General features: G+C 32.1%; 2 protein-coding genes across 14 annotated transcripts in view; one reads left to right on the top strand and one right to left on the bottom strand.

The window, feature by feature from the left end:
* Rcd2 (Reduction in Cnn dots 2) overlaps positions 1-25,333 on the bottom strand; it is a 205,692-nt gene that overhangs the window by 143,755 nt on the left and 36,604 nt on the right. The gene's annotated exons all lie outside the window — the stretch shown is intronic.
* On the top strand, positions 23,547-24,084 carry LOC138857643 (uncharacterized). Its single transcript, XM_070110901.1, has 2 exons — positions 23,547-23,855; positions 23,932-24,084. The coding sequence occupies exons 1-2, from the start codon at positions 23,547-23,549 to the stop codon at positions 24,082-24,084; spliced, it is 462 nt and encodes a 153-aa protein (XP_069967002.1).

The raw sequence follows: 25,333 nt of genomic DNA on the forward strand, positions 1-25,333 counted from the left end.
GAAAACGACGTAAGAAAAATTTCAACTTTTCACGGCGGTCATTATATGATCCCTAATTTCCTGTTGTATGTTACAAATTTCGTAGCTAACTTAATACACCCTGTTCAGGGTATAAAAATAAATTAATAAAGTCGCCAGACTACGCCAAGGCAAACAGTGGAGAAAAATATATAAAAAATATTAATAATAAACTATGTCAACATGCGAAATGAAAATAAGCCAGCAATAACAAAAACAATGAAATTGAAGCATATTTAAAATGATAAAAAGCTCAAAAACGAAACCAGAATAAGTAAAAAGAGAGGCATGTCACGATTTATGCCCGAAAAGCGGCGACGCGTCACTTTTTATGAACCACGAAAGTCTAAATCACACTTTTTGTTTTTCTTTGCAATGAAAGCCGATTTTCGTAATATGCGTAAACTGTTGTTTAGTGCTGCGAATTTAACGTTATATTTTTAATGAAATAAATATAAAGAGATGAAAAACAGCGTAAAAAAGTACAAAAAATTAAAAGTGTACATATACAAGAAAATAAATGGGAAAAATATTATATTGAAAACATAAAATGAATATAAAAAAATATATAAGTATAAAAAACACTTTCCGATTCACCAAAAAAAAATACCGCAACATGTCACGCTCCAAAAAAGAAGTGATGCGATCGATAAATGTGATCAGTGAGCACGATCAATGAATGCTCAAAATGCAAAAGCAAGCATAACCGAAAAGTGGAACACCGCATAAAATATATGAAATACAAAAAATAAAAATAAATATAAAAAATATAAAGTGCGACGGTGTGCTGTATGCGGCATTTAAGCCGATCTTCAATTGATCGCTTTTGAAGTGGGTGAGCTAAGTAGCAAGCGCTTACAAATGCGGCCAAAAGTAAAAAACGACACAACAACACATTGCAGACAACAATAAGCTGCCTGCCGCATTACAAAAAATACAAAACAAGCAGTAGAAAAAAACTTCGCGCTTTGCAACAAGTTTCAAGTGATCGCCAAGCGCTTACATATACATACATATGTTTTTTCTCTACTCATGTATAAATGTATGTAGCCAGACAACAATATTGATACTGTCTACCTCACCTGGCTTCAGAAATCGCCTGTGGTAATTGTAGGCAATTGCGTCTCAAGTCATCGATCTTTGCGATCTTTGATCATCATTTTTCCACACTTTGTATAATGATCACTGTATTTATAACACATTAAGTGTTCATATAAAAGCGCTTATATAGTTGAAGTTGGTTATATTTATAAACGAATGAGTAACTATCATTAAGACGTCATTTATTGCGTCAGCGATCAGTGATCGTTTATAAGTGAGTAACTGAAAATATATGGTATATCTAAGTGTTTAAGAAAATTAAAACAAAGAGCTCGTCATCACTCCACGTTGATGTGAAGTGAGTATCAGTAGATTTAATATATCATTTACTAAAGAAATATAATTTGTGTGATCAGTGATCGCGAATGTCTTGAATATTTTGATTAAGAAAATAACAACCACAATCTCTTTGAAACTTAAGATAACTATCAGATATTTACATCTCATTTGATTATTAACTATGTATTTAAATAAATATTTAAACACTTCAAAATATAGCTTTATGTAACATGGTTACCACCTCTACATACGCAGAAATAATAAATTTTTATAGATAAATATATATATGTATATATTAATTGTTTTAAAATATGGCATAGTGCCAGATGCCTGCCAAAAAGTCGATGTCGAATCTTAAATTATAACTATTTATTACATATGTGTATTCTCTTGAAACTCCGTGCTCTAAAAACTACGGTTTTTATTAGAACACAAAAGTAGTAAAAAAAATGTTGTATACTTTTTTAACTCATATTGAACTATTTCTTCAATAGGGTTGCCATATATTTAAAAATACTCGAAAATTTTGGAAAGTAAATAATTCAAATCACCATTTTAAGTTCTTAAATATGCATAACAAAAATATCAAAAAATTAACTTATTTATATGTATCACAAACAACATTTTATTAAGGTTGCCAAATTTGGCTTTTTAATTATTTATATACAATATTTTGTTTAGTACAAGTATTTCGGTAAAATAAATTTCTAAAGGCTTTCGTTGGTATAACAAGGTTTTAGGGGATTGCCACATAACTAAAATTTCAGAAGGATTGCCAAATTTTTATTTTTTTCTTTGAAACGAAGTTTAATGTAATTGTAGATAAATGTTCAACATTTGTTGTAAAATATTTTTAAACACTTAATTTTCGAGTACTGAAACGAATTTGATAATTTATTACATATTGCATTTTTTGCATCGAGTAGTACTTTTTTTTATTCTGTTCATATTTTTTTCGCATCACCTTTTACGGACCACAATTTTGTTTTCGTTGAAAATTACTTTAAGTGTTGAGAAGAAAATTTTTTGCAGATAATTAAATAAGTAGAATAATGCACAAAGCTTTCAGGTTCACTGGCATGCTCATATAGGCACATATTTACAAAAATATAGACTGGTATTGTTTGCCAAAAGCAGCCTTGACTCCGACTGAGCATGAAGTAATCCATTTTGACACTGATTCACAACTTCAAGTGGCAGTGAAGTCACCATTCTGCCCCATTAGTGCCAACATTGTCACAACTGTTGCGCTGCTGCATAGAAATGACGGTGTATATCGGTGCTTATATACATATGTACATGTATGTAGGTATATATAGAAAAGTTGTTAAGTACGTAAAGCTCCGGCTAAGTGACAGCGCAGACAAGCGACAAAGCAAAGGAATAATGGAAGTTGACACACACATGCGCATATATGGATACATAATTACACATTTATACATACAAATTTGTATATATACGAGTAACATAAGTATGTGCTTAAATACAAATACATGTGCTGCCTTTTAACCAAGACTTAACATCATTACCAGAAAATTATTTGAAAAAAAAATAAACATAATTTTTTCCTCAAGTCGGAGGCAGCGTATTTGTCTCAGCTGCCTTGTAGGCTGTCAAATTTGTCTTGCGTCTTAACGCATATACTTGTATAAAGCTCTGTAAAGTGTTGTACAAGTAATTAAAGGGCTACGACATTAACTTATGCGTTCCTAGAAATACATAAATTAATTTATCGTTGTTTTGCTTTTTTACACAATAAATTCGCAATGTCTTCCACTTCAGCTTAAAGTTCATTTATTTGACTAAGCAAAAGTCAACACATGTACGCCCCCTCTGCGACACAATTGAAAGGCGCGACACTTAAAAGTTACAGCAAAGTGTCAAAACTGAGCACACAAAGTCAATTAAAGCAGTCTCGGTAAGGCGTTTGGTTGTTTTATCGCTTGAAACTCTTCTACTGTAAAAAGAGTTAAAAAAAAATAAGAAAAAAGTTAACAAATTAAGTGATCAGGAGCTAAACAACAACTCTATTATAATTACGCCACAGACGTCGCGGACAGGGCTCAAGTGCCTGAAATTTAATTGCTTGCACTTTTTTTTCTGGTACAACAACACAGCTTTAAACCTTTCCTGGAAAATCTTTCTCAATTTGGGATAAGAATACAATCAAAATTTCGTGACGATACTTCCGTCGCCCTCAACCGCCGTTGGTTAAGTGAATGCCCTAAACTTGCAGCAATGACCGAGCTTAATTTAAGGTTTTAGAAAGAGTGATTATATAGGTGCATATCTCTTTGTTGCTAATGCCAATTAGAGTTTAGTTTTAACAAAAAATAGCTTTTCATAATATCATACGTCTTTTGGTGGTAGGTTTTTCTAAGGTGATTTAAAGTCTAGTGGGTCTCTTAAAGAAAAAAGTTCTGTTAAAGTTTCAGGCTTTCAAGCGCCTTCTGTGATAGCTTTTTGCTTGATATCTTCAAACTATAGAAAGCAACTAGAAAGAAACGTTTTGTAGAAGCTTTAAGCTTTGAAGCGTCTTCTAAGACTTAAACTTTATGAGTGCGATATTTTCCTGGATCAATTTTACTTTTCGAATCCTAATTTCTGTTACCGTTAGTGATTGATATCTTAATTAAAATCTCGAAACAAAAATTAAAGACATATACTTAAGCTTTAAGCTCTTTTATGTAATTGTTAAATGCATTAAAATTTTGAGCCCTATAACATCCCAACAGCCACATGAAACAGCGGGCTGTGTCTAGCGGCTCATTTGCTATTTCACATTTCCACTAAATATTACTTTGTAGTGTTCATGTACATATATACATATATCCACATTTGTATATACTATATTATATGTTTAGCAATGCAAACAAGCAAATATTTATCTTCCAATCAAGTAACCTTCATATTATCCGTTTATAGTTATGTGTGTGTGTGTGTGTGTTTACAATGTCAATCGTTCATCACTTTCAGCTTTCGGCATTGTTCTTGCATTACACGTATGTAAATATTGTGTAAAGATATGTTGGTTTGTAGCTTAGATATTTGGTTATGCGCCAAATGGCAAATACAAAACAGAAGATTGTGCTGAGCCGACAAACCGCAACTGGGCGCACAACAATTAGTGCACTAAAGTCCACAACGAGCTTTAGCTGGCTTTTCTATGTATATACCTGCTACCATGCGGCATATAAATATTGTTAATACTCACATACAAACAAACAATCATGCCGTGTATTTGTGCAAGTGAGAAACATATGTGCATCTAACGGTTGCTTTGACGGACAGTCAATCACTGGAATTGGTTGCAACGACGACGTGCATTTAGCAAATGTTTAAACAGATGGAGGGGAGCGATGCAAATGTTTCTGAAGTCATCTCCATATCGTGATTATGGCGAAGGTTACTCGTATATGAAAATTATTGTGAAAGTGAATGTGACTATTTTGAATATACCATATGTATGTACATACAAGACCTGGTTGATTACACAATTTTATGTTTTTTTTGATCAGAGAAGACCTACCTTATGTATGTATAAATACATTTCTGTTATAAATACAATACATAATGATTCCTGTGCTATACTTGTGCTTGAAATTTTATAAGCGCAGAATTCTACAAATCCTTAAGAAAGCTTCGAAGCTTGTTTTCAAGATCAGCTCAATTGATTTGTAACCCTGATTTAACCTATCGCTTCTCAATAAGAAAATATGCAAAATACTGAAGATTTTTATCCAATTGAGGAAGCAGAATCTTAAAAAATGTTTTCTTCTTCGATTTTGCGACTTGATTAGCAATGATTTGGTTTTTTATTCTATCGCGTTAAAATTTTGAAACATCTGGCGTTTCTTAAAAAAACCAAGCCACAATTGTCACTGAACGAGATAAACAATAATGGTTGTTGACCTGGCTAAAGGTAAAGAAGGCCATTGACCTCAGGTTGTTGACTTAGCTAAATGTAGTGCACAAAAGGGTTCTTGATCTCAGGAAAATCTCATTTACCTTAGAGATTTGTGATTGTTAACTTCGTTAAAGGAAAAGAGTTATTCACCTTACCAAAGGTTAGATAGATGTACTGCTCTGTATTGCTACCAAGGATTTGAGCAATATTTTTACTAGCATTATATTGTTTCGTGACTCGGCATATTCTGTAAGCAAAGTAGGAGAGGCAAGTTCAGTAGGACAATTTATACGTATTATTCTTAAAGACTACGTTCGCATCAGCACTAACATTTTTAATAGTAGTTTCAAAAACCCTTCTTATTAAGTTCTATACATTTTCCGACCCAAAAATAATTCAGCCATAAAATGACGCAAAAACAAAATGATTGCAAAAACGAACAACATTCTGATTAAAACACGATGTCACTCGTACTCTAAAAAGCAACTCAAACGAATATTTATTTTTTATAACTCAGTAAAGGTATTATTACTGAAATGACACCAAAAAATGAGACAACTGTTTCCAAAACAATTGTTTCAATATATAAAGAATTAAAAAAAAAAACATCTGTTTCGGGTGCATTCATGCATTTATGACCTAATTCGTGTGACATATTCACTTAAATGTATGTATATAATTTTTTGTCTGTCTGAATTAATGACATTTACATTACTCAGCACTAATGATGCTTAACGGTGTCAAAAGCAAAACTTTGTTGTTTTAGCTTCACCTGCATTGACATGGTGATGCCATCCACACATTCGCTTCGTTTGCTGTCGGTCCGTTCGGTTAGAATGCGATCATTTTATAGTTTTACGAAAAAGAATATGAGAAAAAGTGTAATGCGATCATCGGTGACAATTCAGCAGTGACACTGACACAAATTTCTTGCACGATAAATTTTCACATTTTCAATTAAGTTTTTTTATTGTTTTTATTTTTCTTCAAAACTGGTAAATTTTAGTGTAATGTCGTTTGTTATATCACTAAGGTGGGGATTCTTCTTTTTTTTGAGTTTTCAGAAAGAAAATTCTAATTTTTAGTTTTTATTAGTTGCGCCTTAAAGAAGACCTTTTTAATAATTTAAAAAAATATGTCAAGAAACATTTTTTTTTTAAATTATTTTTTTATTTTTTAATTAGTTTTAGAAAAAAATATTTTCTTTTTATATATAATTTTTTTCAATAAATATATGCTCACCACAAATTACCGATTTGATATATAGAATTTCTTATAAATAAAATTTAAGAAACAATAAAAAATTATTTTTCATAAATAAAATATCTTGCATAAAAAAAGCAAAGTAAAAATATACTTTTTATAAATATATTATTTATAAATAAAACAAATATATTTTTGTTTTAAATACATAAAAAGAAGAATATTTTTTATAAATAAAATCTTGTTGAGAAGAAAGTTATACATTTTGATTTCTGTAAATTACGCTTAAAGAATAAATTTTAAATAATTTTTATAAAAAAAAATTAAGAAAAATATGTTGAAAAAAATAATATTTAAAAAAAAAAATAAATTTATTAAAATTAAAAAAAAATATATTTTCCTAAACCATTTTTATTAATTTTTAAATAGTTTTAGAAAGTTTTTTTTTCAATTTTATCTAATTTTGTTTGTTATAAATATATTTTTAATTTTTTTTAAACATAAAAAAATTTTTAGGAAATTTTTTTTTAATTTTACTTAATTTTTTTTTATAATTATATTATTTTGTTTTATTTTTTTAATTGTTATTTAAAATTAGTTTAAGGAAAAGATTTTAGTGTTATTTTTAATTTTACTTAATTTGGTTTTTAATAAATTTATTATATGCTCACCTAAATTCAAACATTTTTTCGAAATTCCATTAGAGCACCGAATTTTTCATATTCTGATTTTATTTTCAAGTACACAAAGTTTGTTATTTCTGTATTGTTGTTGTACTCATGTTACTATTCACATCTTATAAACACTAGCACATAATTGCCACATCGTGGGTGCCACCTAAGTCAATAAGCATTTAGTGAGCACAGTAATTGCAACACTACCTACAGCACTGGGAACCGGCATATGACAACCTACATTGTATTAACATACATACATGTTTGCATATATAGTATGTATACAGAGTGCAGTATATTTGTATGACATGCTTCAGTAGATATGCCACTGCGCACTGTGTTACTGTAATTTGTGTTCATTATTGCATTAGCGTCAAATTCAATTGCGTTCTACGGCATAATTGCTTGTTGCAACAATATACTACATATGCATATATACAGGGAGTATATTGAATTAAGAAATAAATATTTGTTGTTAGCGGTAGTGAATGTTCGAGTGACGAACAGTAGTTGTTAGTTACTGAAATTAAGTCAACATTAACAGAATAAATATATATTGCTGATAAATAAATTCGAAAGTATAATTTTACGAGTTAAATAACCTATAAGAAACAAAAATATCCATCAGTATCTTATATTTAAATAAATTTTACAAAAACGCTTACTAAATGTAGCATGGTTAAGTTTATAATGCATAAATTGAGTTTATTTTTTTATGTACTTATATCATTATATATCTCCAGTCTGCATAAACTTCTTCCTTGCTGACAAGCTGTGGTGGCATTTTTTACCACAAGCTTAGCGGATTTTACTTTTATTATGTAATTTTTAGTGCTATTTTTTCTAACACACTGACGGTTTGCGGGTTTTATCTCACTATACTTCCGGCTTCATTCATTCAGTGATATGAGTAAATCTAATGCATGCTTAGTATATATATTAACTGCTAGTGACTAGTTCCACGAACTCATACTACGCTTGCTAATCTACATGGAAAGCGCTCAAGTCATACTTCGCTCACAACTACAGAGGTTAACTGTCATATATATGTACTTGAATAAAGCGTCCGTTAGAAGCAGTCAGCAATGTGAACGGGTTCGTGACGCTCATTTAGTATGACGGTGGTTCAAATCGTGGCTGAGGTTACTTATTGTAAATTGTTTTTTGTGTAATAATCGGTTAGTAATCTATAACTTCCGAGTGTCTTTAACAAAAAAAAAAAAACTGTTCATAGAACTCAGCCGTTGTTCGAATGATGTCAAGAACCCTAACGAATCTTCATATTGTCAGCGAAACTCTACTAAATGACTGTTTTAAAGCATCTCCCATTGATTTATTAAAATTATAAAAGTCATCCACTCAAAAATATACCCATTTTTCCATAATGCAACATTGTTACAATTCGTATTTACGCTTTTCTTGCATGCGACTCGCCACCTCGGCTTAGCCGGTGCTCCACAAAGCAGCTGGCACGTTACTGATATGTTTTTTTTCCACAACCTCTCGTACATATTCATTATGTATGCCACAGCCAAGCTGCTTGCCGATTATCGGCTGTTGACTGCCGGCTGCCAGTGTCTCCGCACAATAAACGCTGAAAGTAGGAGGCAAGTTGATTTTTTTGAAGTTCTCTGAAATTTCCGGCTTCTGTTTTCTTTTTGCGTTATTTGTTTTATTTATCACTCTCGATTTGGACTTGTATGTATAAGTTTTCATTTATATCAAAGAAGGCATAAAGTCGCAGGCTGGTTGGAAATTTATGGCCTGTAGGAAAAGCTATTTGTTTATTTTATGACCCGAACTAGTCCTTTAGTTCTTGAGATATTGGTCTGAAATTTTGCACACGTCTCTACAAACTGCTCGATCAAAATCAAGTCTTTGTATGGAAACATTTTTTTTTTTTGACGAGATATCTTCACGAAATGTGGCATAGATTATTGTTCAACGCAAAGGTACAATCTTCGAAGAAATTATTCAGATCAGACCACTAAAGCATGTAGCCATTACCTTTACTCGAAACTAACCCAAACGTAAAGCGTAGAATTTTACTCTTTCTCGCAATAATTATTCCAAATTGCCATATAACTGTTAGTATTAATTTAAGCACTTTCTGTTTGGAACTAAACTACTTTATCTGTACTAATCTAGACAAATCTGTTCCTAGAGTATATATTTAGCCTACAAAGTCAAGCTTTGAATTACTTTTCTCATAATTCCTCTAAATGAAATTAATCAGTTTTGCATTTTAAGCACTATTTCTGTGTACATTTTTCCTACAAGCCACTTTTTTACGCTTTAAACATTGTCGCACATACATACAAAATACAAGCATATGTGCGCGCTAGTCTCACTTTCTGCACCCATGGGCCCATGACTTGCACTTGACATTGACATTGAATGTCGTTTGTCGAGCACTTCTGCTGCTGTCAAGCAAGTTCGCTCACTGTTGCTGGCATTCGATGATGTTGCTTGACTGCGATTTTTTGCTGTTTTTCGTGGTGACAATGATTTTTTGCCTACAAACACACCTACCACCAATAAATATGTATGTAGATCTTTTGCACGCGGCAAAATAAAAAAGCCTAAAGCAATGTTTGTATTTATAAGTATTTACCAGTGACTTTGCTGCTGTGTTGTTGTTGTTAGCAATATTTCCTTACCAACATTTGACATGAGTGTTGGAATGAAGCAAAGATACTATAGATTGAAATGTATCTAAAAAAAAATTATAACTTGAAAATTTTTCTGGGCTCATAATAAGGGGTTTTACTTGGTTATGAAATTCTATAGAATACTGTACAGAACATGATCTTTGGTACTTTTGAATAAGCAGTTTTATAGGGTCTTATTGTCCAAATTAAGGATAAGGGCTCTTATAGGGTCGTATATAGAACATGATCTTTGGTACTTTACAATAAGAGGTCCTATAATGTTCTATATAGAACATCATCTTTGGTACTTTTGTATACTAGGACCCATAAGGTCATAGAACATGATCTTTGTAGAAATGTAGGCAATATAATCGGTATTTATTCCGATCTCTAACCTAATGTTTCATGATCATGCTTCATTTAAATACTAGCGACTTTAAAGCTCTTAGGTCCATCTAGAAATCGCTGAGATCTTAAAAATTATATAAGTTTTGAATCAGCTTTATTCCGTTGTTGGAAGTTTAGTCAATTAGCCAAAATTTCAAACAGACCGACCAGAGACACCATCTTTAGTCTCTCTTATGTAAAAATCACCGAGAATATATTATAATAGAGATAAAGTTAAATAGGTTGGTCGGTCTCTACCATCGAGGCGTGAATCAGTTAGCTATTAACAGATGACTTTTGTGTAGGATAAACGACTCTTCTTTAGGATAGAGTCTGTCTTCCACAAAATTATTGCTGTAACTCAAAAAATATTTAAGATATCGACGTAAAATTTTTTGATACGTTTTTTTTCAGATTGAATATTTTGTTGGGAATATCGACATTGAAAAAACCTCTTTGTGTGCGACTTCATTTGATATCGCAATTTTCTTAAGACAAAAATGTGATCTTTAGCAAAGAATAGCATTCTATTTCACAGCTACCTTGAGAAATTTAATTTTGTGCTAGACGTAAAAATAAAAATAGAAATATTTTCAATATTATTTATCAAGCTGCGCACACACTTTTGAAGAATTCAATCGAAAACAGAATAAGGATTATTCTCTCTTCCTTTTGTCAATGTTTTGCCTTCTTTTCAACCATATAAATATTGAAATATTTTAGAAATTGCTTATTTGCTGCACAATATCAATAAATTGTCTATGGTATATGAAAAGAAAACAAAGCATAATGCATCACCTTCAAAGGTTCCGGCGATAGAGGAATTTTCTATGGTTGGCATGCCAGGGCGTATGAGTAATGCAAAAGGATATATGGCTGAGTGGGTGTGTGCAAAGTGGAAGAGATAAAAGAGCAAGTAATATTTATACTTTCTTATATGCCATTACAATAACAAAAACAACTTCGCATAAGCTAAAACAATGCGTTACAACAACAAGTTCATTTGATGCAAGGCAAATATGCTGAAGTAATGCAGTGTTTTTCGCAGAAATTCTTCACTCCGCTGTGCAGTCAAAGTGTATGTATGTATAAACGAGTATATGTATACATATGTGTATGTATGTCTATAAAGGAGCTGCTATGTGAGTGTAAGTGCGTATTGGCAAATTTAACAGCGCAAACGCAGCTGACTCTCTTCTAAGGCAGCAAGCATGCTGCTGGAATATGCACGCAGTTGTATGTGTGTATGTGTATTGGTGGTTGTAGGTCAAAAGAAAATGCAATCTATTTTCAGCGGTAATGTGTACGCATAAGTATGTGGCAGCTTACATACACACAATACACAATACAAAGCACGAATATTGCTTAGTTCCATAATTGTAATGCAGCAGAAAATGTTAGTATGTACATGAATCGTTATGTATATTTGTCATAGTAATTGTGGTAGTTGAGTGACATACAAAACGAATTGTTGGCTGTACAAAATTTGCATATCGACTTTAAAGTATTTCGTTACATGGTAGAAGCGCCAGCACATACATATGTTTATATGTATAAACATACCTACACATGTAAAGTGCGAGTTGGAATATGGCTTTGGCGGAAAACGTTCGCTAGTTCGTTTTACTCATTTGGTCCGATAAAAACAACCTTTAAACAGAATAGGTAAGAAAAGAAGCTTTTTATTTTAATTTCGATCGTTCAGTTTGTATGGCAGCAATATGCTATAACCATCCGATCTGAACAATTTAAACAAATAGTGCCAAATTTGGTGGAGATACCACATTAAATAAAAAAAGTTTTCCATAAAGTCATTTTATTTTGATCGTTCAGCCTGTATTTCAGCTATATGCTATAGTAGTCCAATCTTAGCGATGTATTCGGAGATTGTAGCGTTGTCTTGTAAATTTATCTGTGCCAAATTTCACAAAGGTATTTTATCAAATAAAAAAGTTTTCCATACAAGAACTTGATTTTTATGGGTCAGTTTGTATTGGTGCTATAGCTTATATGGTCCGATTGCTTATATTTTTGTTCGCAGGTTCCAGCGCTGCATTGCAAAATTATTTAAGTCAAATTTCATACAGATATCTTGTCAAACAAAAAAAAAATGGTTTTTCATACCAGAACTTGATTTTGATCGTTCAGTTTGTATGGCAGCTACATTTTAAGGTGATCCTATCTTGGCGCTTCCGACAAATGAGCAGCTTCTTGGAAAGAGAAGGAGATGTACGAAATTTCAGTTCCATAGCTCGGGTTATTAATGCTCGTATGCACAAACATACGAACAGAAAATTATGTATTTTTTCTTGCATAAAATTGAGAACTCGAGAAATTCTGCTTATAAGGAATCTCAGCATCTCACTCACGATTCAGCTTTGCTTATTGTCCTTGAAATTACACCAACCCATGATATTTCATAGTTTCCCTATCAAAAGTTAAAAATACACTCATATTCGTTATTTTGAAGATGCTCAGCTGCTAGTAATACTCTTTAAAATTCATCATTATATATCTTTAGATTTCAAAAAGCCTACTTTGCTGCTCCACTCTATCACTACCTAGCGTCATGGTTCGCTGCCTTCTCACATAATTCACGGCAATTCAAATTTTTTTACTCCTGTTAGCCAATATTCAACGTTAGAATACAATATATATATATATATTTATATATTTGTATATATCTTTGTATGTATGTATTTATGTATGTATTACTATTTGTATTTGCTTGCATTTCTGCATGATTGTCTGCCTCAATTTACGTTCGCACCTTATGTAATCATGCATATTGCTGACAAATTTATTCACTTACACAAATTGTTTATTTGATTGTTCACACAAATTATATAAGTAAACATAGATAAGTTGGTTAGTTATACATATGTATATACAATACATGTATGGTTTACACAATTGTGCGTTTGCTCTGGCAACCAAAGTGTGCATGCCATACATTTCGTAGAATGTTGCTTATGGCGAATTGCAATGCAGTTCCTCTTCTCTACTCCCACCTCTTCCTATCTATCATCAAGTTATTCCACTTTTGAAATGTCAAACCAATTTGCTACAGCGCTTTACATATCTATACGACACGTCTGTTAAGGGAAATGGTTACATTAACTAGAAAATTGGATTCACACCATTGTATATGCGAATACGCAAATGTATGTATGTTTGTGTGTATGCATGACAATGATCAGTAGCAGATCAATTGAAAATTGCCGAAATGCACTTGTAGTCCCTAAATGTTTGTACTCGGCATGTAATCGATTCAGGTATTTTGCAAGGAAATGTGGCTTTGAGTAGAAATATTTTACGTGTAGGTATGCATTTGTATATGAAAATGTGATAGCTAGAAATTTCCAAGATGTGCGAAAATTTTAGGTCTAAACTCGTAGCAAGACTATAAAGAACCGTGCGAGAGCATGAGCATGAAATGACGATGAAAAACGGTTTGAAATTAAAATTGATAAGCACATATTTTTATACAGCACTTAAAATTATTATTATAATATCCTCGTAGCAGGTCTTGAAATTAAAAAAAAAATTAAAAGAAGTGTAATCCTAGAAAACTTTCCTCGAAAGAGAATTCGTGCTGACATTTTTTGTGTGTTTTAAAGTTGCTTTCAGTTAACAGTAACTGATAATGCTTTTTTGCAGATAACTCAACTACTATATAGTGAAAGATCTTCAAAGAGATTCACAACAAAAACTTTCTTAAAAAAATGTTTACTGATATTTTTTTGTGTTCTAATACTGTTAAACCCTGAATAGGGTATACTAAGTTTGCCATGAAGTTTTCAACAACTCCAGAAGGAAACGTTAGAGACTCTATAATATGTATACATAAATCAGCATAACGAGCTGAGTGCCTCAGTTTTTGAGTTATCGAACTGAAATTTTGCAAATGTTCGTTTCCTAACAAGGAAATGCTCACTTCTCGGCAACAACGATATCGGACTACTATAGCATATAGCTGCCATATAAACTGATCGATTCAAATAATATTCTTTAATGGAAACTTTTTATTTGCAACTTTTTTTTTGTGTTTAGTATATTTTTGTTGTTGTAAAATCATAAAGGATGACAATGTTCGAAAATATTTTTTCACAATTGCGTCGGGTACTGGGTGATTCGACTCTTTCTGAAAAACTTTTAAATTTTTTACTTTTTCACTCATCAAAAAATATTGCTTCGCAATCACCCTGTATTTACAAAACTAAAAACATTTTTGGTTTGCATATTTTGTAAGTGGCGCCACATCATTCACACGTTACGGCACTCACACGATTTTCCGACGCGCCGGTATTTCTATTCACATTTGCTTGTTAAATGTTTAAAATCACAGTGTATATACAACAACAACAACATAAAAATAACAAAATATTGTTGTATGTCAAAATTATGGTTATTAATATTATATTGATTTTACACATTTAAAGCTATTTCGCTTGCTGTTGTTGTTGTATTACCATTGCTGACAACTCGAAACCGTCAATTTAAACATTTACGAATGGCCATCATTAATGTTTATTATTGTCTTTGTTGGCTAAAGCACATAGTTATTATTGGTGTTTTTGTTGTTGGTTTTTTTGCTTTTGTTGTTGTATTTTTTGCTTTTGTTGTTCGTAGTGTTGGCAATTTCAATTGCATTGCTATTTGCTGTTGCTCTTGTCGCCTACTTTTTGTGAGCGCCAGTTGTTGTACTATTGTTGCTTGCTTTTGTTGTTGTTGCTGTCACTGCATAGCTGTCCAAATAATAATTACCACCGTCGCATTGCGTTCGCCATGAATAATTACAGGCGACTTGTCGGACAGCGCTCGTTATAAGCCTAAATATTTACTACCTGCCATTAAAATGGCGCTTGTGTTGTTGCTGGTTCACATTTGTTGTTGTTGGCATTTTTTCTAAGCTATTATAGTGGTATTTTTCCTCAAAACTGGTTTTGGTAGTTGTGTTTGTACATACTTTTAATAAGTAATTATATGTATGTACTTTAATGGTACTAACGATTTTGTGCTCTCGAAGCTGCAGCGTTGCATTTTGGCAATTGTCGAACTTAGTTGTCACACCAACTATGTCAACTGTTTGCTCAACATAGCGAACTTCATCTTAACTACTACTAATTGGTCTAAATAGTCTATAGTGTATTAGAGTCTCGATGAAACGAGATCCATCTTTTTCTATGAATCCTTTCTTATAATCGTAAATTAGTTAGATAAGACACGTGTGACGACTTATCGGGTAGAATATTCTTTAATATCGCATTAATTTTCTTACAAACTCCGTTAATGATTATTAATAATAATGATAATAATTAAATAATCAGATTTCTTAAATGATTTGGAGAAGATAAGTTGCTAATACCTTTTATCTGTACATCAGGAATAGTTGTTTCTTATGGATAAATTCAGCTAGCCCCTAGTTCGCTATAAACATGTTCTAGTTTAGAATCTGTGGTTTTAATATAAAGTTAAAGGGATACGCGCCACTACTAAACTTTGTCATACGACTGAAACTTTTTAGCTCCGGTTTTAGCTAGTCTTAAAGAATGTCAAATGTAATTCATGCTTCTATAATTTGATGAGGTAAACAGACTTGCTGCATTCTGCTAGCAAAAATATTTGAAAACTAGATGTGTCATAGAAATATCTGTTGAGGTCTTCTAGGTTCAAGTTATTAAACTGCCCGAAACTGAATATGATGATCATGATGGCCATTACTCTGAGAAACTTGTGAGCTGTAGCTAACTGAAGTTCAGGTGAATATGAACACTGAACCTCCACCATAAGAGAAGATATAGTAATTTGCAAATATTTTTGACATCAATTCTATCTTTGCTAAAACATAAATGCTTCAGCTTAGATGTTAAAGAAAGCGTCAAATGGTTCTATAGAAAATATGTTTCGGTTTCCATGTGATCATCGTAATGGCACTACAAGCTAATGTCGCTCTTGGCCGCGTGATTGAGTTATCATATTATATGTTACTGGATACACAGAGTAGCTGCTACACCCTATTTACACCCCGGTTTTCATATTTCAAAAACAAATATTTTGAGTGTATATTGTTTGAGTATCTTTCTCAAAACTCCAAATTCATAAGCCCTGTAAACATATGTGCATATACAGTGTATATTATACACTTATATGAACCAGCCGTCGGTTCTCATATTTATAGCGTTCGTTCAAATTGTTAACAATTGTCATTACGAATATAGTCAGTGATCATAGCAAAGCCAAATTGTCATTCGTTTTCTGCCACCGCTCGTTTACCGGTCATTTAGTGCGTTGGCTGTATATTTTGTTTTTTGTTTTTTTTTGTTAACACATAGGTTGACCAGTCAGCGGCTGTTTGCTTGAACAGCGTATCACATTAAATAATTCAAAAAAATAAAAATAAAAATAAAAAGAATAATGATAATAATATAAACAGCCAAGCTTAAAATCCGTCTGAGGCATTAAATTGTTATTAGTGGAAAAGAATGTTGACTGCTGTTTCATTTGACATTATTGTGTCATTCCCATGGAAACATGTATCAAATAACTCTGCGCATGACAGCAATGACTTTATAAATAATTTTTACGTTTATATGCGCCTATCATTTATATATTTACATTTACATCTTTATACTTATGCTCTTAAAATACTTAAAAACAGTAAATGAAGCTTTTTTGAATACTGACAAAGCTTAAAAGTCAGCCTTGACACTGAATAATTACGCAGGCGCGCTTGAATTCGTCACTTAATTTAGTTAATTCAATTGCTTGAGCTGAGATTACTGGTAAATCGAAACAGCTATTTACTCGTACTTTTGAGTTTTGAAAAAATTGTGGTTATTATTTTCCTGTCATATGTTTTGAATTTGAAGTTGTGAACAATATTTTGGAGATTTGCTGATTATAGTAAGCAAGTAATGTGTGTTGTTTTGTTTTATTGTAAGTATAACGTAATAGGGTGTAGACTAAGCAATGGGTCAGTTCTTTCGACATTATAACATTAAAACATATGTTGTGATGCTTTTAGCTCTCTAGATCTGTCTTAGTTTATCAACGTTTTTTTTGTTCTTTTTATTCATTTTTATAGTACTACTTTCTTCTCTGGTATTGCTAATCAATTTTATAGCATGTATTTTTTGAAAATTTGTTTTTGGACAAGAAAAAATTATTTTTGGTTTAAACTCTTTACATTTATATAAAAAGACTTTTTTTAAAACTTTAATATGGACCACAAATTTTCTAAATTGATAACTTTTAATTGGCCAGAAAGAGGACTCTCCACAGCTTCTAGAACACTTATCAAAATTTTTTACGAAATAAAAATTTTAACTCGAAATTTTTTTTAAAACTGAGGCGGCGTCTCTAGATGATAAAAATTTTTTTGTGTCCGAAAATTTTATTTTTTTATAATCTACAGATTTTACCCACAGGCTAAGCTCAAAAAATATTTTTTTTTCGCTCCACCCTAATGTATATATCACAAATTTTTCGTCGAGTAATTAGTCTGTAATTAACTATAATTTTAGACACATACATTCATACAAAAGTTATAAACATCAATTTTATTAGCTTAATCTGCCCTCATTACCGTGTCATTCACACCAATTTTGACAAACAAAGAAATATTTTTTTTTACTTAACACTTCATAATAAAACTTTCTGTAGTTTCACCATAACAGCGTGATAGCAACAATTATGCATATAGTCACAAACAATAGAGAGTTGAAGTTCAGACGAAAAACGTAGTGAAGTGCCAACAAGCGTAACAATTTCGCATAAATCTTCTACGCTTGTCAAAAATTTGAACTATAGCATAATTTTGCACTTTGACACCATAAAATGACGTTGGTGAGGTGCAAGATGAGTAATCAGTTACATACAAATAATAAATGTATACTCGGATATGTATTTATTACTATAAAAATTTCCGACAAAATTTTTTACTAATTTAAAGTGAGTCATTTCAAAAATAAAGCTGCAAATGGGGAAGCTGAGATGACTGTGCTGTCAAAAATTTGAGTGTTATAGTCATGTGATGTCATGAGAATGTCGGAATTCATTAGTTTAATTTGGAAGTTTTCAGAATCGTTAAATGCTTTCTGTAAGCCTCTTAACATCTACGGTACACACGCTCTACAAAGTGTTTGCTGCCATTAAAATTCTTATGTTTGATAGCAACTTAGATCTCTTGAGGGTAGGGTTGTCTATCAAACATTCCTATAGCGATATAAGAGCAAAATAGCCAGCGTTGTATAATGATGGCTTTGAAAAAATCTATCGACTATTTAATTATAGGTGGACATTGAAGAAAGATTTTCAAAAATATTGTAATCTCGAAAGGCAAGTAGATGATAACTGACAGACTTTGATGGTTCCTGAGATCTTCGCGAAATGCACGGAAGGACATAGCCTAGATATCAATCCAGAGAAAACAGAAATCTGTGTTTTTACAAGAAAGACAAAAACTTCGCAATTTAGTCTCCCCTCTTCAAAGGGTGACTTTCGAGCTCTGTCAAATATCTCGGAGTTATCCTAGCTAAAAAACTAAGCTAGAGATAAAGCATTGAGAGTAAAGCTTACAAAGCTCTTCAAATATTGAACTACCGCAGCGCATTCAAACGTATGGTGCGATGGTATGGTGGATGGCATTATAGAAAAAGGGCCGTTTTATCACGCCTAGAACAGGTGCAACGGTAGAAAAGTAGATTTGGAGAATGCAGAGCATGCGCGAAGGATGATTAGACGCTGGAATATTATCTATGAGAATGCCCAGCGCTCAGCTGCATGAGACGTCTCCTAATGCTCCAACTTAAAAGACATTGGGACTGAGTTGTTGGGTAAGGCTTAATTTGGTTACCGACTGGGAGCACAATGGGCCTAATAATGAGCTAAGTACGACCGCCTGTGTGTCTTTTCCACTAACCAATCTAAAACTAAATTGTTACTTAAGAAAAATCTAAATTTTCGTAGTCAAAAAATTCTCTGAAAAATTATATGTGTTATATATGTATATTAATAAAACTATAACTATATATATTACATATAAGCTTTCGGAATTTTAGTTAATCAAAATATGTGGTATAATTTTCAGTCTATAAATCATAATCTTGGAGAAGTCTGAAAAACTATTCTGTTGAAAGATTTAATGAGGTCAACTAATCAACTATTAAGCAATAACTTTCATATTCGATATCCAAGCAGAATATTGTAATTATACACTAAATTTATTACTAAAAGCAAAGAGTACGCATAAAAATTAAATTAGCACGATAATTTCATAAATTTCATTTAATTCGCAATTAAAAATGCTTCTAACGAGTCGGCAAATCAAAGCGAGTCGACGCATAAAGCAAAGCGCGCGCTGTTCAACGCCTAGTGTCGCACCTACGATTCATATAAATTAAATTCAAGACATGTAATGAATACACAAATGAACTAAATACACGCACGAACGGCAAAGAGAAAAAAAATATATATAAAATATATAAAGTTGGAGCTAATTGAATTCCGTGCGCATAGAGCTGCAACCGTTACGCAAAATTGGCAAAATGTGTTTCTGCCTATTTTGGTTTCGCTTTCACACGCACTTTTGGGCACGGAATTAAATTAAAGGCAGCAAGCAAATGGCATGAACAATCATAATTATATTAGTAGTTGTGTTAAATGGATATTCGCAAAACTTGATGGATCTGTGTGTGTAGTGCGTGTGCGTAACGGTAATGTACTTGTATATATGTGTGTTGGTGTGTGCGTAAAATGATTGAATATTTGACATTTGCAAATTGGCGTGTGACAAAATTGAATTAGCTGTCAATGAAGAGAGTTAATGGCACTCAAGAGGTCTAATGAATTTTTTGTGAAAAAAAAATTGGAAAATATTTAATTTGGTCACTTTTACTACCTGGAAGGGGTTCGCTACTTTGGAGATTTTCAATACTTGTAATCGCCCATTCTTTATGAGCTTGCTAGTTAGTTTAAACGTTATCGATACGCTAGTTCTCTGCTCGTTAAATTTGAGCTTAGCTCTCTTGTCAAAAATTTTTTTATATGAAAGCAACAACAAGTTGGAATTCAGTAGAGAATAGTAAGTAGATTTCGCTTTTAAACTGTTATAAATGTTTGTAATTAAATTTCAATTTGATTATGCCAATAATATATTGCGCAGGGTATAATAGTTTTTTGATAAAACCAATGTCAAAGGCTTGCCACATAATTTTATTCAGAACATTTATATAACATAAAATTTTGCGAAAAAAGGAAGTATAACGGGTAAGATATATTTAAAGTTAAGAATTCATATGCGAAATATGATGAAATTTTTGTGTTAGAGTTGCCACTTTATTTTAAATAAAAATAATAATAACTTAAATTAAATGAATAGTAAGTCTAATATTATAATTAATTCGGGCAGAAAACATTGACAGTTTTCTAAAAATTTAATTATGTATAACAGGTAACAGGGCTGCCACCTTTTTAAACTTTTAATAACATGTTACCAAAAAAATTACAAAATTGCGAAACAGTCATAGAATTGTTGCTTTTTAAGAAAATAAATATAAGGAAAAAGTTGCGATACTACGGAGTTGCCATATATTAAAAAAATAAAATTATTTAAAAATAGTACACTAAAATATTGTATAATATCGCTTCAATTTTCTTGGCTTTTTAAAAAAATAATTAATATTGCTTTAATAAAAATCTATATTGGCTAAAAAATTGTTTTCAAAAATTTGTCTAATTTCCTTCTGCAATTAAATTAATTTCCTTTCAAATTGTATTGTATATACATATCTATATCCTCACTGTTAACATATCTTGACTTTTTTGCCGCTGTTTATTAAATTAATTACCGCCATAAGCCCTTTCGAACATCACAAAGTAAAGATCTTATCACACTTGACCTCTCAACTGAGTTTTTGTGCAGAACTTGTCATTACACACCGGATTTGAGTATACTACTGTATGCTTTGATTTCCAATTGACAGGGGTTTGTATGCGCTGACTAAAAAGAGTTCAGTTTTTGGCGAAATTCAAAGAAAGAAGTATCCCAAAGCACTTGCTATGAATATTTGTTGTTATTTTTGTTTTGCTTATATTATTCGCTTCACGATTTGCTGCTAGAGAACAGTAGCATTTCAATGGCCTTTTGTCACTTAGCGATAATTTATCGCGCGCGCCCGCAATTGATGAAGGTGAAAGGCGGTGGAAAAAGCAAGGACTCCTTGACTGTCAACAACTACCTCCAGCGCATAGTGCTCTTAAGTTGCTTAGCGTATAAAAGACCCACGACCCGCTTTATATCGACAAAGTCACTTCGACAGCTGTTCATGCGAAGCTATCTTATTAGCTTATCTACTTATTGCAGAAAACGGTAAACAATTGCATTTTGTATGTTTGCAGCCTTGTAAAGCTTGAAAAGGGTTAATTTATATACATAAATACATACATTTTATAGCGATCAATGAGTGCAATATATTTGCTGATTTATAAAATGATTTTGGGGGTTTGAAAAGAGAATTCAATTTACTTATTTTTTATTTATGTCGCAATATATTTTCGGGTTACAGGAAAAATTTGAAAAAAAAAATACTGAATTTAATTTAAAATTAGGCTTGAACTTATTAATTTTGTGACTTAAACTAAAGAAGCTAACCATATATAAAATATCATTCTCTTCCAAGCTGTTGAAAGTACTTTTGACTTTAAACCGTTATACCTTATAATTCTTCAAAGGCTTGCCACGGTTATAAGTGAATCAGGAATAAAAGAAATTAAATATCGTAATAAAAATATAAGAAATAGTAGTAAGACACAAAATAGTACTTACTTACAATTTTTGAAAAAGAAAATCATAAAAATTGAAAAAAAAAAATACATGGAAACTTTGTCAGCATTTTAAGTTACAAAAACCAGCACACCGAGAGCAAATCGCATTTATTGAGGTCAGCTGCGGAAAGGTGAGCATTCGCTGACTCCGTGTACGCTGCGCCAGTTTGGCAAGCTTTTCCGTTAGCCAAAAAGCTGAAAGCGTGAAAGTGAAGCCAGTAAGTAACGGGGAGTAATAAGCAACAGTACATAAGTGGGAAAATGTACAGGGCATGCTCCTTTTTGCCGTTTTTGCTTGCTTTGTTCGCATTTATGCAGTTCTTTGCATGCCAAAAGTCGACACGCGGTCGGGTCGTAAATCACTTAAGCGTGTAAGTTGCCAAAAAAGTCAAAGCGCTGCTTTGTAGGATTTTTGGTTTTTTTTTTGATGTTTTCTTTATATTTCTTTAAGTTACTATTATACGTAAATGCAAAATTTGATTGTGTTATCAATAAAGGAAGGTTGTTGATTTTTTACTTGTTCATCACATACTAAATGTGAACCTAGTTGGAGCGATTATGTACATTTTTTTTTAATTCGGTGCAATAGGGTCTTTAGACGTCGTTAGAACTTTACGTATACTATAGTATCGGAGAATGCTGCAAAATTCTAACTGAAACAAAAATCGAATCCAGATTCCTACACACCACAAGTACCATATTCAATTAGACGACAATTTAAGATTTGAAAAATGGTATTTTTGTAACGAGTAACACTCGTTAATCTATAGATCTTCTAATCTCCCGACTCGATGAGCTATAACCTCTTAAAAGGCTACGGAGATGTCTGTAGATCCCACGATATCTAAAACTGATAAGCTTTATCACCTGAATTGTGTTCAATTGCGCCTTGTCTTATCCTTTTTTCATATCTTAAAGATACCCGAAACTAGCGAATGCCTTTTAATATGCGTAATCAGGACCTCAAACACTTGTAAGCGTAAACTTTCAGATAAATCACAAAACAGATTTGTAATGTGCTCAAGGTTTTGTCGACTTATAAGATCGAATGTACCCCCGTATTTGTTTTGATTGCTTCACAAAATACTATATATAGTAGTGCGCACCTTCCCACACTAACCTAACCTAAACTAAAGCGCTCAACGATTAAAATAATTAACTAAAAGCTGAAATTGTACTTTGTAATTGTAAAATAACAGCAAATATCGACATAATATGCAAGCAATTAACTTAAATTAAAAAAATTCGTGTTCATAATAGCTACATAATCAGACCATTTATTGTATTTTTAATAACCCAAGCTATGTTTTAAATGCACACGAACTGTGTTGCGCTCAGTTTTGCTTACGAATCTAGCCAAAAAAGCAGCGATGCGCAATTGTGAAGTTTTTATTACAATTTCATTTTATCTACTTATTGGCCGTACATATGTGGTAAACATTTTGAAACAATCACATAACAAAGATAATTTATTTCTTACTTCCATAGTGCAATCAGGAAATGACCGCCATTCGCACGAAGATTTACGACCACAACGTAGTGGAGGAATTCAATTACACGCTTGTACCCTTTCAAGGTCACTATGCAATTAGCAGTCGAGTCATCTATAAAATTGATATAAATAATGTGCTTTTGTTGCTGACCTTTGATTTGGGGCGTGATGGTCAGCCCCCTTATCGCATGTTGAAAAAGAAAATAGATATGTGCATATTTCTCGAGGGCTCCTACAAGTATATGCCTATCGCCAACACAGTGTTAAAGAAATTAAAAAAAATTAAAAATTTTCCAAAAAGTTGCCCACTGAAAGCGGTAAGTGAGTGAGTTTAAGCGCTTGAAAGAGGCTACAATTTGTAGAAACTTAATTTTTTTTAAACTTTTTTCGCAGTCTCAGCCCTTAATACTAGAGTCGTTTGTTGTAAGCTGGCAGCAGTTGCCAGTTTATCTGCCTAATATGAGCTTTACTGTGACGGCAGTGTTTTCTACAAATGGCAAAAAGTTTTCGGAAATCATCGTAAATGGTGTAACATCGCAGAATTGAGTTTAATTTTGAATAAAATTTTTGATTCTTACAATTTCAGCATAACTATGTGTTTTTATTAACTCGGGTTTAGAGAATTTATTGTTCTTCTGTAGATTGGTTAATTGAGTTTAAATGCCAGTTTAAGTGTGATTTTGAGCTATAATATGAGTGCGAGTTTGAGTTAAAATATGAGTTGGAGTTAGAGTTTCACTAAAAATATAGCTCATTGTTAAGTGGGACCTTGTTATAAATATTTGAGTTTAAGATGCAAATTTATTACCAATTTGAGTAAAAATTAAGAAATATTTCAATCTGTCTTCGAATTGTGTAAAGCAGAGTTTTAGTTTACTTTGAGTGATTTTCCTTTACAACTTGGTTTTGAAAAAACCATTTTTAAAGTTTTATAGATACGTACAAGCTCTCAATATGCAAGGCCAACAGGTATTATATCACATTTCAAGTATAATTTTTCATTTCGTAACAAGAAATACATTTTTCCATCAAGGTGGATATTTCGAAATATCTTTCAAATATTTTGGAAATGCACAGCTAGCCATCGCAGCTTGTTTATTCACTTGACTTTCATGCCAATGCGTTTGAAAGTATTTTAAAAGCATTTTCCAAATGCCATACCTCAATGAATTACGCAAATAAACAACAACAAACGCACATACACCTAATAACGTGCAAGGCACAAATCTTTTTCAATTTCATTCTTTTCCAATTTTTGAAACAAAAAACAACAACAAATACACAGTTGTTTGTTTATTTTCCAAATGCATTTCTGCATTCGCCAACAAACACGCTGTTGATGCTGTCGAAGGCGGAAATGTCAATTTTAATATTTGTGCTCGTTTGTTGTTGGCGTGTGACCTTTTATTTGGCCAAATGTATTTGAGCATTTTCAAGTGAATTTTTGCTAATTGCAAATTGAATTACGTTGAAGTGGAGTGGAATTCGCACACCGCAAATGGACGTAGCAGTGAAAAAAGTAAAAAGAAAAAAATATAAATTAAGAGGAAGCAGCCAGCAGCAGGCGAATTGAATGTTAAGTAAATATTTACTGCACTTACTGTTGCATCATAAGTACTGTGTGACGTGAAAGAAATTATTTAAAAATTTAACAAAAACTATTCGACACACTTGAGTAGACAGCAAATTGGTTTACCAAGCAATGGCGGCAAAGTGCTTGCCAAATATTAGAAATTTCTTGCGATGACAAATTGAGTGGCGAAAATTAGTTTGCGGCGAGAGCTTAATGGAGTGA

This window comes from Bactrocera oleae, chromosome 6 (assembly GCF_042242935.1).
Source record: "Bactrocera oleae isolate idBacOlea1 chromosome 6, idBacOlea1, whole genome shotgun sequence".
Lineage (NCBI taxonomy): Eukaryota > Metazoa > Arthropoda > Insecta > Diptera > Tephritidae > Bactrocera > Bactrocera oleae.